Source organism: Melospiza melodia, chromosome 8 (assembly GCF_035770615.1).
Source record: "Melospiza melodia melodia isolate bMelMel2 chromosome 8, bMelMel2.pri, whole genome shotgun sequence".
In the NCBI taxonomy this organism is placed as follows: domain Eukaryota; kingdom Metazoa; phylum Chordata; class Aves; order Passeriformes; family Passerellidae; genus Melospiza; species Melospiza melodia.
In genome coordinates, this window is record NC_086201.1 from 13,253,389 (window position 1) to 13,269,338 (window position 15,950).

Genomic DNA, 15,950 nt, shown 5'->3' on the forward strand with positions numbered 1-15,950 from the left:
TTTTGTAATAATGAGCTGAGGAAAGGCTTTGGGAATTGTGACAGGGGAATAGGGCTGACCAGGTTCCAGGAGCTGGCAGCCTGTAAGCAGTGCCTCACAGCAGGGCATACTCTTGCTGCAGTGGATGCAGTAGGATTGCAGCACAGGTCCTGATCAAGTGTGGCTGCAGGATCCCCATCTGCATTATATCACTCACTGTGCTGCTGGCTGTGACGGGAAAAATGAGTAAAACTTTAGTGGTACCACCAGTAACGCTTTGCCAGAAAGGTCAGTAAAGTTAATTAGAAATGAGCTGTGACATTTGGAAAATGAAGGCAGGATTATCAGAATTTTTTGGGGTTGTGGAGTTTGGTTTTCTTTCTTTTCTTCAGAATCTGAACAGTTATGCTGTATTTGGCAGCTTGATTTTCTTAGGGTCTTTGTCCTCCCAGTGCTTTCAGCCCTCCAGTTGAGTGAGGAGCTGTAACCTGCACAGTGTTAACATCTGCCAGAAATTTTGTGCAAATGTGTAGCCTGCAGAACTTCTCCATTACAAAGCTTGGTCCTAAATGCCACATGGGACAGTTGTAAAGACCAAAGCACAGGGAAACTGCAAGGTGCAAATGGGGTACTTGTGTATGTAATAGTGCCCTTCTCTGGCTGAAACCAGAACTGCTCAACACGTGCCTGGTGGAAAGGAGTGACTGCAGCTCCCAGGCAAGCCCAGAACTCTGAGGGCAGGGAGGATTTATTCCCCAATCGCTTAGAGCTTCCTGAGCACTGTGGGTTGCAGCCTGGTGTCACCCTCTGGGCCAGTGGGGCTGTGGGTTGCACACTGTGGGAAGGTTTCCTTGTGTGTGGGAGTTCCTAGAAGGGGAGCTGGTGGCACTAGGATGCTGTGCCAAGGCACTTCAGAGCTGCTCCCAAAGCAGTGAGCTCTCTGTGCCAGAAGTGTTTCTCCAGCAGCAGGAATGCAATGGGAGCTGTGGTTTCCCCTGAGAGATGGCCAGGGCCTGCCTCATGCTCCCAGTGATGATGTTGGTGGGAATTGTTTCTTAAATAATACCCCAGGTGGATGTATGGAGTGGGGCTCTGCTTTTGGGGTGATAACACAATGTAGTATGATATATACGTACACACATATATATATAATCTAAATAATGCTGTTCTTATTCTTTCCAAAAGCTCAGCTTTGGAGGGATTCCTGTCCCAGGGAAGCCAGGAACCTTTCAGAGGAAAAACTTCCATGGGTGCATTGAGAACCTCTATTACAACGGAGTCAATATAATTGACCTGGCCAAAAGACGCAAACCTCAGATCTATACTGTGGTAAGAGGCAGTGCCATGTGCTTCCCTTCTTTGCTTCCATGCTTTTTGTGCTCTCGTGGTGCTGCTGGCTGCATTGAATGAGCAGAGTTCAGATTTGGATAGCTATGGGCATAATTAGCTTGTTAAAATAATATTGCTGAGGTTAACACCAGCCAGCACTGGCTCCTGTGGAGAGAGTTATTGAGAGACATGTGGAAACCAATGCATTTCTATGATTTTCCTGGTCTATTAGAATTTGCTTGAGGAAACATTTTAATTTTTTTCTTCAAGATAAAAATGTGTATATTTAATGGCATGATAGAAATCATAGAGATTTTTTCTTCCTGGTTAACTCAGATAAAATCTTACTTTCTGAACTATTCTCTGTCACTGTTGGGAAGTACAGCGCTAGCAGAATTCTACTTTGATGCTTCAGTTCATATTATAGAGGAGAAAAAATACTCTTGTTATCACTGGAAATAGTTTTCTTTGTGCTGCTCCTTATATTCAATGTACTGGCAGTTCTGAGAACCATTGACTTTGTACTACTGTCTCTAAATGTGGAATGGTAGGGGTAAAGCAAGAGGAACTACAGTTTTATCCAGCTTGATAGCATAAACCACAAATATAACTTAACACATAGTAAGGTCCAAAATTACAGATACATTTAAATATATCACGAAAATAACAAACATTTTATTTTGTAAGAAGAGTGAACTACACTCCCACAGCCTTGACAAACTATATTTAATTCAACTCTGTTCAGCTTTTGTCTCACTCCTACACTGTGCTTTGATTAATGCCTTTTGGCTAACACTGTGTCTTTGGAGAACATGGAGATGAAACTGCTTCTGGCTCCCATGGCATCTTCTAGTTTGTAGCAATGTGTATAAAAACACAGAACCTAAAACGAAGCAAGCCAGAAGACCAAGGAAGTTCTTTCTGTGCTTTCCCTGCCTAGGGCAAGGCTGAATAGGCAGGGAGCTGGAAAATGGAAAGGTGATGGGTGAAAAGTTCCTCACTGTGTTGTTGGCAGTCAAGACTGCCTCCAGGATACTCCCCTGGGACCGAGATACTGTGCTTTAATAATCTTGAGTTTGATTGTTCTGACTGAGGACTCAAAGGCAGAAATCCTATGAGCTGTGTTAAATTGCTCTTCCCCTCAGCTTACTTTCTAATGGGGGAGCAAAGAGCCCTTGTCTGCTTCTTAGGTCATTAAACAGCTGGTTGTTTTGCTGGCTGGGTAATGGGAAGGCCGTACTAAAGAGGAAGAGCAAAATTTCGCAATGCACTTTTTTTCAGAAAGGCATTGTCTGGGTGTAAGTGGCTCCAAGCAGTGAAACTCTGTTATCACTACCCTTGGTTCAGACAATGCTAGATGAAAGGTCTAGGAATCCAGCTCCTTCTCGCAGTTTCAGGTAGTGGAGATGTGCCTCCACCCTTCAATCTCTTTCACATAAGTGATGATTTAAACACCATGGTTTCCAGAGGCAGGCTGCTTACTGCATTTTTCAGGGTTTATGAGCTGCTCTGTGCTGTGTCTGTGACGCTTGGGTATGCAAAGTGTGTGGAAAGGTTGCCGCGCTCAGAGTGTCTCATAATCTTAGATGAACACCCTTCCATTGGAAATGGGCCGTGTAAATCTCTTTTCCAACATTCTTTGCATCCCAGCTGTTTCAACAATTCTCAGGTACTTCTAGGTTATTCAGGCTGATCCTGTTTCCCTTTTCTTCTCTTCCTCACCCATTAGCAATTAACTTCCTCAAATTAAAATAACTTGTTCTTGTTAAATCGAGTGTTTTGCCTGCCAGAGTTACTGTGCACTAAATGCTTTTACTCAAAGTGCATTGAGGTTTTCAAGCAACAAGCTCTATCCACAGGGAGCTGCAAGCTTCTCTGCTTCATGTCTTTGTAGTCACTAAGGTTGTCTGAAGTGGAAATGCAATGAAAGGATCAGCACAGAAGAATGATTAGATGTAACAGGGACTTGAAACTACTCTTTCCAAAAATATATTGCATATTTACATCCTCTATCCACAAGTTGGAGGTCACCTGAGATGGTTCTGCCTTGTTAATCTTCAAAATACCTTTGTCTTCTAGCAAAAGATATTTGATAACAAACTGGTTGGTTTGGGATTAGACAGCCATTAATGCTTGGAGACATCAGTTTTTGCCTCCAAAGGCAGGCAGACTTCAACACTCACTCTCTGTGCCTTTGTGAATGTTGCCACAGTCAGTGAGCCAAACTTGGGGGTTTTCACACATATCAGCTTTGGGGTTTTTTTTGCTTTTGACATCTTTCACACAAGCCAGGAGAATGATACCCCAGCTTTAGAGGTATAGATTTCCTCTCATGATGTAGTTCCTCACCCGTATAAATAATGGTCCCAAATCAGCTGCATTTAAAGTCAGAGGAAGAAACTACAGGTTGTCAATAGCAGAGTGCTGTAGTTTGTGTTGTACTCTTGGGTGGTGGCTGTGATTATCATTCTGCCTGTTCTTTTCTGTAACTCATTTGCAGTTTTCAGGCTTGCAATGAATCCCCTTGAGAAGGCATCTCAAGATAACGAGGCAGCCTGTCTCTTTGAACTGGAACTGCCTTCAGAATTCCATTTTTGTATTGCCTGATACTTAACCTCCCTACATAGCACTGTCTGTTTGGACAGGCGATCTTTCTTCTCTCTGGGGTTTCTTCTGTCCCTGATGGCACGTTGTAGCCTTTGTGGCTTTTTGGGTTTAGATTTTTTTTTTTTAGTTTTTTAGGTTTTTTGTTTGTTTGTTTGGTGTTTTTTGTTTGGTTGGTTTAAATTTTTGTTGGGTTTCTTTTGAGCTTTTTTGTTGGATTGGGTTTTTTTTGGGGGGTGGGGGAAGGTTTGTTGTTTTTTTGTTTGGGGTTTTTTGTTCATTTTGTTTTCCCGTCCCTTGATCATTGAATGTGGAGCAGTGATATAGAATCTTTTATGTGCTTTCCAAGTGATTACTGCAAAAGGTTATGAGAAGTCAAATTTCTGTAATTAACCACTGTCATGGTCCTAGGGTGGACCCTTGGGAAACCTCATAAAATGCTTTAAAATAGTAATCTAAAGGTTTGTCCTATTTACGAAATGTCTTCTCAGCACAAGAGAAGTGCAGACTGCTCATTGTGAGAAATCACACAGCAGTTCCACTTCTTGGGCAATTAAGTAGGGGCAAGAAAATATGCAAGTAAGAGCCACATTTACAAGAAGCAGGAGGGAAAGTTTTCTTCACAGAAGGAAATTTTATCTCTTGATATCTGGGATGGAGAAGTCTTCATTGAGGGATTTTGTGCATGTTAAGAGTATACGTAGGTGCAGGAAGAGATGGGGCAAGATTTAGGAAGACAAATCCATTGAGAATTGCTAAATGCATCTGGTTGAGGGAGAACATAAGAGAAAACAATAGCTACAGCCTCCTGAAAATATAGGATCCATTCCACCATGGATGGGTGGAATCTAGCACCATTAATGCTAGATTCTGGTTGCACCCTTAGAAACTATTCAAATGTGACCTGTGGCCAGTGTCTTAAGTTGTTTTTGTGCTTCACTGATTTGTGATGCCAAAATAGGAAGTTGTCTAGCTCATGAAAAGAAATTAGGAGATCATGAAAAGATGCTGTGTTTGGTCTTCTCAGTGGTCCACCCTACTTACTCACTGAAATTGAGAAAAACACAATCTCCCTTTCTCTTCCATTACCTCTGGCTAATAGAAATTGGAGTTGCATTTTTGTTTAGCAGAGCAAACCCTGTGCTGGCTGCAGAGGAGTGCAGGGTACTGTAAGGCAGAAGTTGTCAGCTCTCAGATATGCTTGGATTTCTACGCTGGCCTGCCATGCTGAATGTGAGAGTGACAGCTCAGCACAGCGAGGGATGTGGAGACATGTAAATGTATCGCTGCAGTGCCTTGGGGAAATAACCAATTGCCAGCATCAAAGAGCAAGGAAAGATACCTAGTGACAGGAGAATGTAAACTAATAATTCATTCTCTTTATAGAGAATCCAAACATGCTATTTTATTAAGCTGATTTGAGGTACGTCCATCCTGAGAAGAATTTCCTTGTCTCGTTCTACCAAAGTGCTCTGGCAAGTGCTGATCTATCTGTGAACATCAGGCTGGTGATTTGTGAGGGCCCCTCCTAAGGTTTGGAGAACCAAAGTTAGATTATTTTTCCTATTTTTGGTATTCCAATGAGACTATAGGAATCCTATATGAAAATGTTGGAAGTTTTCAGTGACATTTTTCACAACTTCCTGTGGACCAACATGAATTTCTAAAAAAAAAAAAAAAAAAAAGTAAAAATTACTCAATTATCTAATGGAAGTGTTGGGTCACACAATTAAAGGGAGAACAGAATTTGTTATTTTTTAGATAAGGCAGATTCTAGAAATATTTGATTCTTTTAAAAATAGGTATTTATAGTTTCTTCTATCTTTCTTTGTGGTCTCTGGGTCTTCAGAGGAGTCTCCTTTGCATTCTACCTGCAATGTGGAATAGCAAGGAAGTCTATATAAATAGCATTCATTCTAAGGTCCTATTTTATTGTTCCTGAAGGGTATAACAGGATTATTTTGAAAGAAATTGAGTGTGTCACCTCAATTGAGGTCTTGAAATAAAGTCTATTTAAATTACATCTTTCCCATTGATTTCAGTTGGCTTTGTCCACAATTCTAAAGAGCTTCAGTGTGCAAATGTATAATCCAGCACATAGCTGCATTTATAAACTCTCCTTGATATAAAAGTTTCTTTGTGTTAGGATTTTGATAGTTGTGATGGCAACAAATGAAGCAAGTATTTCGGGGAGAGAGACCATATTTTTTAATAATTCTGGATGACATGCAGAAAAAAATGACATGTTTCTGAGCAAACAAGGCTTTTTTGAGAGTCATCAGATTTCAGCAAATTACAGGTTAGAAACAATTGTTCAGGGTTTCATTTATTACATTATCTGGCTAGTCAAATTGAATGAATAGGGCAGTTAGTGCCTGCTGAGCAGAGGAGGATGTTTCAAGGTGGGAGGTGATAAGGCTGTTAGTCCCTGTAGGAGAGGAAGAGAGATGGCTAATTATTGTCATAGGAGCTAGCAGGGGATAAGGAAAATGGGAGAAAATGTAATTTTCTGCAAAGCCAAGGCTTAGTATATATTTTAATGTCTTATTCCAATTGGTAAGGCCTTAGGAACTCTTTGGCACTGGGCATAACAGAAGCTGAGCCCATCACAGTCAGGAGCCTGGATTGTGTGCAGCTCACCCCAACCATTTAAGCTGGTGCTGTGCTATGATACACAGATAATTGGAATTTAACAAAGGAAAATCTATTAAGAGAAACTAATACATTAAAAAAAAAGGAAAATGCTGATAGGAATTTCTTTCCATACACTTTTCTATTTTAAGGTAGATGTGGTTTTGTTTTCATAATAATAATGAAGGAAAAAAATCTCATTGCTGCTGTGTTTTGTTCTAGGCAATAAAAACTAATAAGCTGTAGATCACTTTACCTTGAAGTGGAGCAAAAATTGGACTTGGACTGTAATAATTTGCCAGTTTGATCTAAGACATCTATCTAATTCACTTCTATCAAGGTGAATTTGAGAGGCTGGCTTCATTCCTACTTGTTGCTTAAGGTGAATATTCTCCCTCACCAGGAGTTTGGGTGTGGGTGAGATCTTGGGAGGAGACAGGACAGGTCTCCAGGACACCTGATCCAAACTGACCAAAGGCACATTCCACACCAAGTGAGTCTGCTCAGCAATAAAAGCCAGGAGAGAAAGGAAGGCATTCATTATTGCAGAGCAACTTCTACACATGCTGAAACTGCTTCCTAGGAAGTAGCTGGGCATCATCTGCTCATGGAAAGTAAAAATTAAGTCTTTTGTTTTCCTTTGCTTCTGTGTGCAGCCTTTGCTTTATTGAACTGCCTTTCTCTTGACACAGGAGGGTTTTCTTCCTAGCATCCAGACAAAGTCAATACACCACAGAGAGAAAATATTAAATGGTCACTATTTTCTGTGTATGTGTGTTTCCTCCTGTGGTCTTTTGCCCCCATTTCCTGTCTGAGAAAAACAATGTAGAATGTTTCCAAAATATTTCTGTATTTGCTCTCATCTTTTGTCAGCATCTCTTCACTATTGCACCATGTAATGAAACAGTAATGTACAGTTACTGTGGGCATAAAAATGCTAAAATCCTTTGTTCTGCTTCTGGCCAGTGACACAGTCAGTTTAGGAGTCTGAGATAAAGAACATCCAGAAAGGTCTAGCCAAGAATCTAATCCCTTTTTCTGTCATGATCACAATGTTTCAGTTTCTTCTAACCGTTCTCTATTGTTTGTTAAATGTTACTTTCTCTCCATTGGGAATATTATTTTAATGTAAACAACTTAAATCAATATGATAAACAATTAACATTTTATTGGAATTCATGGTACCTGCAGTAAGTGGAGATAGGGCAGTTCTCTATCACGAGATTGATTATCACAGGGCCATATTCATTTCAATGTAACTTGGATCAGGAAAGCTTTCAGATTTCCATATTGAAATTTTTTTCAGAGAAACAGAAACCCATTTCAGTACAGGAACTTTAGGTCCCCTGCCCTTGGGATGGACTGGTTGCTCACTCAGTGGACCCATCCTAACTGAAGGCACATTGTGCACCTTGGTGCTCCCATATCCTGTTTGAAGACAGTTTGCAGCAGTATTTCAGAAGGCTGGAGCTGGTATCTCACTTTGATTTGCTTTTCATGTAGTGTTCAGCATGGTCTTGAGAAGTACATGAAATATGTGGGTCTCCTGACATTTGTTCTGCTAGAGAGAATTAATTTAAAAACAGGGCTTGAAGGAACCTCCCTCATTCTCAAAATCCAGTTTCTCGGAGTTGAAGTCCAATTTTTCATCTTATCCTTTTAAAACTGCATCAAAGGTCACCTTTTTCTTCTGTTGCTCTCCTTGTAAATTCATCTGCAAACTCAGTCCCTTCACAGCTAGAAGAAGTCCTCCGATTTCCCAGCTGGAGATATTCTTGCCAGGTTACCACATCTGTATCTCAGCCAGGCCTGGGATCTTAGTCCTTTTACCTGTCATATGAATCATCCTTTCTAATCCTCTGCAGAAAGCAGGATACCCTTTTTATTGGACAGTATCCACAGAGTGATTAATGAGGAAAGTTTAAGTGCCCATTTGATGCTCTAACCTGCAGGTAGAATGAGAGCTCAGAAATACTCATTTATTGTTCTTTCTTTTCAAGCTGTGATCTTGGCCTGGATCCTCTGGTAGGCTAAGTGCTGAGAATTGCAGTGCAGCTGTCAGTTTGAATAATTTCCCAAGTGCATATTATTTTTTATTAGTATTCTATGAGAGCAAGGAGGATGTGTAAGGAATTGTTACCAATTGCCCTGACTGTGGTGTTGTCTTCGCTTTTCATTGAACAGTACATAATACTACATGAAGAAGGGCCAGAAATGACTGAAATGGTTCATTGAAGTTATACAGGTTTTATTGAAGTCCCACAGAAGTCACTGGAAAGTTTCCAGTCAGTTTTGGATGAAGTTTATGGCTCAGAGGATCTTCTATGTAATCCACTTTTATCCTCATCACTTAGCAACTGTGTTCTTCCATTCTCTTTTAATAGAAGAGGCTCTGGTTCTTCTTTAAAATGCTGTAACATGCTGCTGCCTGTTCATTCAACATCTCACTTGAACAAGAACCACCTCTAAAGCTGTACCCTGCCTGCAGAAATCTGAGCTGCTTCTACTCTTTTCTTAAGACAGCTGTCATGGCAGCCAGTGAAAAAATTGCAAGTATCTTGATTGCATTTTTAGGCTCAGAAGTTTTCTCTTGTAAGAACAATAAGAACTATTTTGTTAAGATTTCACTGCTTGTTAGATGAGTCGTTAATCAGTCTGGAGATGGACTCAATGGAATTCTCAAATGCCACATGATAGCTAAAGTTTCCAGCAGCTGGGTAGAGCTGAGCATCTCCTTTATTTTCTCTAGGGATTAGACCATTCTTATCCCATTTCCTAGCCAATGAGCTTTTACTTTTCAGTTAAATTGGGTTCAATTATAAAATCAAGTGTCTTCCAGAAATCTGGCTTATACCCTGGAGAGTTCCAGAACTGCTGCCAATTAATGCAAAATGCTCATGATCAGATGAAGGTTTAGAGGGAGCTGTTTACTTTTCTGACTTAGACCTGCTGGAATAATTTGATTGAAAATAACACTCACAGCAAATTTAACAATTTTTTTAAAGGGAACCCATCCGCTTCAAAGCAACAGTTGTGTATGTCTATTTTTCAGGTTTTCATGTTACTGTCTCTAGGGAGGTAGACAGGTTGGTCAGTGTAAGGATGTCAACAATTGTTGGTGTGTATTAACTTCATCATCTGGCTTTGCTCTGGAATGCTGCCTTGTTTCCCTCCTAAATTAATCAGTTGAATTGATGTAAGTTCTTGGGGTATCAGTTGTTTTACTCAACTTTTCTTTTTTTTTTTTTTTCCTTTTATTTTTTACAAATCCTGGCTGGTTTTTAGTCCTGACTGCAATTACTTATGGCCCCTTACATTATGGAAGTCCCAATTTTTGAATAAGAATAACAAAAATACCTCCTGAAAAGAAGCCCCCAAAAGGCAGACACACCTCTTGTCTGTCTTACAAAAGCACCTTTAATCTCATTTACACAGAATATTGCAGCACCACTTTTGTGCATTTCCAGCTCTCTGTTCTTATGGTGTGTGGAACGACACCTTCCTGTTCCCATCTTCAGACTGTGCTGAAATCAGCTGGGGGCCAGCTCAGCCACGGCATCTTTCCCCAGCAGAAGTTAAGGGAGGCTCAGAGCTGATTTTCTTTCTCTGAATGTAGCTTTGGACTCCTCCTTTATGCTTCAGTTTAGACGATGGAGAGGCTAAAGTCAGACTTCAGAGCTTGAAGTCTGACCAGGTTAAGAGAGGGAAGAAATGTGCAGCTCCTGTCCATATGACCCAGCATTGGCATGGCAGTCAGAACTCTTTGCTGATCATGTCTCAGGACAGGACTTCTGGCCTGAATTTTGATTAAAACTGAGGTAGAAATGTAACAATAGCAAAAAAAAAAATTTGTGCCATCTTTTCATGCAACAAATCCCAGCTGGTAGTAGAAACATTTTAAAGGCTGAGACCAGATTTCCATCCTACTTCCCACCTGACTAATGTTCAGATAAGCTTTGGATTATATCTCAAAACACATTATAATATGATATACCCATGGATTCCTTTTGCCAAATCTGGTTGGTAGCATTCTGAACCTAACAGGCACTGTGCAGATAGCTCCATATAGATAAGTATCTATCAAAGATTGTTTAATCCAGTGATTACTTTGTCTATTTCTGGTACCTTATTTCCTGTTTAAAAAATAAAGACTGGAAAGACATTTGAAAGTGATAGGGAGCAGTTTCATCATCTGTCTGAGATTGCAGGCAGGAATTCCCCAAGCACTGTGCAACTTCCCGCACATCCATCAAGTGCTGTTCGTTATAATTATCCAGTTAGAGTGAGGTACAGGCTCTGATGAGAAGTGTTATCATGGAGAAAGCCTTACACTCCGATGTTTTTATCAGATTACAGCTGGTATTTTACAAAGCAGCCATGTTCAAAGCAGCTGGCTGCAACAATTTTCTCCTGGAGTGGCTTTGAAGGACGTTGCTCCTTAAGTGCATCCTGGCTTTATATATTGTTAAGGTTTTATACCATGGCCTGATTAACCTGGTGGGATAATCTACAGTAGCTGAGCAAACTGATGGAGTAATTTCTTCCATCAGCTACAGTGATACAAGCTAGTGCAGGTTCTGCAGACTGCTTTGAGTAAATGTGCTTCTCTTCTGGGCAAATTGCAAATTGATTTAAGGGCTGTATGATTGAGATAATCAACTAAGGTGTGGCATTGATAAGGACATTTGGTTACATTTAGGTTCTTCTAAAAAGTAAGGTTTTTATTTTTGATCATCAGCATTTGGGATAAAATAAAATTTTGAAGTTAGGTATGTTTTCCCAACATGGACAGATACATTTCCTATTGATTTCCAAAGACATGGGTCTGAATAATAATACCTATCTCAGCCTTGAGGGCAATTAGAAATCCAATGAGCTTATTTAACTGAAGGTATTTTGGGGCGACTGAAAAAAAGTCATGCTGATTATGTTTAATTTTTTCATATTTTTGCAGGGCAATGTGACCTTTTCTTGCTCAGAACCACAGATTGTTCCCATCACCTTTGTGAGCTCCAGTCGAAGCTACTTGCTGCTGCCCGGCACTGCTCAAATTGATGGCTTGTCAGTCAGCTTCCAGTTCCGAACGTGGAATAAAGACAGCTTGCTTCTGTTCACCGAGCTGTCTGAAAACTCAGGACATCTCTTGCTTTACCTCCATGGTGGGACATTGATGCTACTTATTCAAAAGGAGACTGAGAACCCAGTGGAAATCTCTGAAGGTGTTTATTTTTTGTTTACTTTCACTTGTCTGTTTCTAAAACACAAAGGTTTGGCTCCATGGGATGAAAGGATCAAGCAATAAGGAAACACACAATCTTTCTTTCTCTTTTAAATTTTCTCTTGCTTTCCAGTGGTAAAGCTGCTCTGTACAGCTTGATCTAAGCTTGGAAAATTGGCATCCTGAAATCTCCAGACTCAGTCTCACTGACAGTTAGCTGAGCCTCTATGTTCTTAAGCAGTCACACTCAATTTTCTTCAGTCAGGTCGCATGAAGCCCTTCCTGTTCCCATCTTCAGACTGTGCTGAAATCAGCTGGGGGCCAGCTCAGCCACGGCATCTTTCCCCAGCAGAAGTTAAGGGAGGCTCAGAGCTGATTTTCTTTCTCTGAATGTAGCTTTGGACTCCTCCTTTATGCTACACTCAGAAGAGTGGCTGACCATGGGCTTCCTCTCCTTACACTCCCTATTATAGGCTTTCTTTAGCTGCTTTGTTTAGTGAAGCTGGTGGGATGCAAGAAGGTAAAATAGGACTGCCTCTCTGATGGAAAATTTGAGGGAATAATAACAATAATAACAATAATAACAATATTAGTAATATATTTTCTAAAAGTGCAGATGTTTAAAAACATGTAATATTAAAATATTCCCTGTACAGACTAAAAGAGGGCAGATGTATCTATTAAAAGAAGCAGAGATAAAAAACTGACAGAGTTGTCAAAGCAGAGCTGTTCTGTATGCATGTTTCATTCCCCTTCATGATGGAAAATGAGGCAGCCCTGCATCTATCCTTACTCATGCAGATTGCCACAGCCATAGCTTGCTGCCATTGAACACTGAAAACTGAGATTCCAGCCTTTATTGCAGTCCTAATGGAATTGTTGACAAAGCTGAGACAATGTCAATATTTGGTTGGATGCATTTGTTTTTATGTAGTTCTGAAATAATGAACCTGAGTCCAGCCTATCCAAACATGCTAAACTGCCTACTTGCACATGGGAAATGTGCAGGAGGTGCTTGTGCCCTGTTCTGCAGATGTCAAGTACTCACAATAAACTCATGCTTGCTCAAGAATGGACCAGTTTTTCCCCTAAATGGGATCTCTTTCCTCTTGTAATTATTTCAAACCTTAACAACATATTGCATTTCAAACTGCACTTCTAGTTTAAAATCAATTTTTTTGCTGGAAAACCACCCTCTAATTCTATGGTAATTGTGCATGTGTTAACTGCCATTACTGAGTAAATTTCATTTTGAAATTTGTGATGAAATGGCTTTACACACACCTAACACCCACTATTTTTTTATTTTGTTTTGAACTGTTCTCACACCTCTTTGTGTTCCTAAGTGCTTGTTTGTTTTCTATGAAAGCAGCATTAACAAAAATATTCTGTAAGGGTGGGGAGTAAATACTAGTTGTCCGTGGCTGATCTCAGTGACTTCAGCCTGATGATAGCATATTTTGAACTGTAATGAGGTTGCTTTTGATCTGTGCCTCTGTGTATGGGTTCAGAAGCTTCCCCACTGATTCCCATGGCTGTCAGAATAGGGGATGTGGAGTTTCTTTGTAGCTCTGTGGTGATATTTCAAGAGCCACACAACGCAGCACTGATTTTCAGAATAAGGAAACAAGACAGGTAATTTCCCAGTTCACATGAGTGTCTGGAAGAGAAGGAGACTGCCCAGTATATCCCTCAACCTTTAGAGGTTCCTGGTCAGAGCAACAATCCCAGTTCTCGGAACATCCATGTAGAAATCCAACTTCTGTACATCCATTAATAGTACCATGTGCTGTATTGGTGGTGGAGGGTTTTAAGAAACACAAATCCTACTGATACCTGCTGGAGTCAGTCCGGTTTCAGGTTGGAGCCTGAGAGCAGGCTATGAATGTCTCACTGAATCTAATCCTCTGCAGCCTCACGCATGTGCTTAGTACCAGAAGCTCAGTAGAGATCTTTGCACACTTTTGGACTTGCAAGCATTTACCAACAGACTGAAGATTGACATAAACACCCCCAAAATTGTAACAGTGTGTTAACAGAAAGGTGGAGGATTGGGCTAGCTTGATGAGTGCCTGCAGTAGTACAAGATTAGATTAAAATGTGAGATGACCTACTTAAATACTCTCCAAACTTCCCTTTCCCTGGGCCCTTTCTCCTATGCCAGCTTGTTTCCAGAGCTAATGAGTCCTTTTCAGCTACAGTTCTCCCCTTTTATAGCTCAGCTGCATATTTGTGGACACAAGTTGGAAGCAAGAGGAGATTTGAAGAGCACAGTTGTCTCCTGCACGTCTTTTTTTTTTCACTTTGTCCACGTTTTTTGCCAGGCACTAATCTCCACGACGGGCTTTGGCATTCTGTTAACATCAATGCCAGAAGGCACCGCATTACCCTGACGCTGGACAGCGACGCTGCCACCGCCAGCCACGCAACCACTGTGTCCAGGATCTACTCTGGGAACAGCTACTATTTTGGAGGTGGGTTGTTGCAGGGAAGTTTTCATGATGCAGATCCTCAGGTGCTCACCACAGAGCTCTCCCTAGGTGCACCTAGGTGCACTGCTTGCAGCTAAGAGCGGAGGTAAGGAGTGATGCAATTGCAGTGCATTCAGCACCATGGACAGGTTGAGGGGTGCTGGTCAGGCCTGGCAGGGAGAGAGCAAACAGAACTGCAGGCTGAGGGGTAAAAGTGGACTACTGGTAGTGGTAGTCAATGGGTACCTACATCTATCTGACAAGATATGCAAAATCTCCAAACTATATTAACCATGAGTGGTTTTGGTTTTGTTTTGTTTTGTTTCTTTTTTTTTCCCTGGTTAAAAGGCCTTACAGTTATTAATGTTATCAGCATTCCTGTAGATACCATTGTTCTGATCAGGCTCAGTGACTTTTTGGAGCTTAGGTGACATGCAGCTCAAATCTTCAAAGGTATTTATGTACAAAGCTCTTGTGGAAAGTGAAGATAGGTTTAGCTCAATTTAGAAAATGAAAAAAAGTCCTGAAAAATATTGTCTTCTGCTTTTTGGAGCAGAGTGCAAACATTGATGTCATTAAGTATCTTTTAATCTAATATACTTCTGTGTAGTGGTTACTGTAGTATGGTTCTGATCTTGATGAACCCTGTGGATACGGCACTAAGTGAGGGGGTACAGGAGGTTTGGATCTCAGAGCTGTCTGAATGCTGGGGAGGCTCAGATACAAATGGCTTTCTTGCTGCCCACAAGATTGCATCTGCACATTGCTTCAGCAGCAGAATTTAACCCATAATGATTTTACATTCTGTACAACTCTTTTAACAACTCATGTTTTAGTTGCTGTGGAGTTTAAAGAGATGAAAAAAAATCACATTTTGATTTTGCTCAACACAAGTATGTTTCAGAAGGTAGAAACCTCATATTGTGATACTTTCAGTGACTGGCTTCTCTCTTCCTTTTTTCTTTTTTCCCCTAACTAGAGGATTTATAACACAGGAGGTTGCATAGCAAAAGGAATAAAAACATTTGAAATAATAAGCCTCTGAGTTCTTGCATCAGGAAATCCCAGCAGAAATAGTTGAACATTCCAATATTCTTCTCTGCCTCTTCTCTTTTTCCCACAGGGTGCCCTGACAATTTCACCGATTCCCAGTGTTTAAATCCCATTACTGCTTTTCAAGGCTGTATGAGGCTCATCTTTATTGATAACCAGCCCAAGGACCTCATTTTAGTTCAGCAAGGCTCCCTGGGGAATTTCAGTGATTTACACATTGATCTGTGTGGCATCAAAGACAGGTAATTATTATTTCCTCTTTCTTGTATTTGTTCTTTTTTCATCCCAGTGGTTTATAAATACAGGTTGCATTAAGTGAAAATTCTGATCTGCCAACATTACAGATATTAGGCATAATAGAACTACTAATAGAAAATACTGCAACAAAGATAGGAGGACTGGAGGGGAAATGGTTTCAATTACATGAGGCTCTCTTCAGATTGACTTGTAGGAAATAGAGTATGCAAATTCAATCAAACTATAGATTGGTGAAAGGATTAAATTTTATGCATAAACAACATTTGATTGCTTTGAAGTTCTAGAGGAAATGAAAGAGAAGGAAAAATTAGTTGATTCATCAGAACATGTCATACCCTTAATATATAAGCTGGTTCTGCTTAAATAAATCATCTGCAATTTTTCTTGTTAGCCATTACAGCACGTTC

The 15,950-nt window shown here is 40.5% G+C and overlaps 1 protein-coding gene across 1 annotated transcript in view; it reads left to right on the forward strand.

Moving 5' to 3' along the window:
- The window catches only part of CNTNAP5 (contactin associated protein family member 5), a 269,119-nt gene that overhangs the window by 133,044 nt on the left and 120,125 nt on the right, over window positions 1-15,950 (forward strand). The window contains exons 7-10 of the mRNA XM_063161822.1: window positions 1,165-1,308; window positions 11,498-11,762; window positions 14,086-14,235; window positions 15,356-15,527. Coding sequence (XP_063017892.1) covers window positions 1,165-1,308; window positions 11,498-11,762; window positions 14,086-14,235; window positions 15,356-15,527 — 731 coding nt within the window. The remainder of the gene's footprint in view (window positions 1-1,164; window positions 1,309-11,497; window positions 11,763-14,085; window positions 14,236-15,355; window positions 15,528-15,950) is intronic.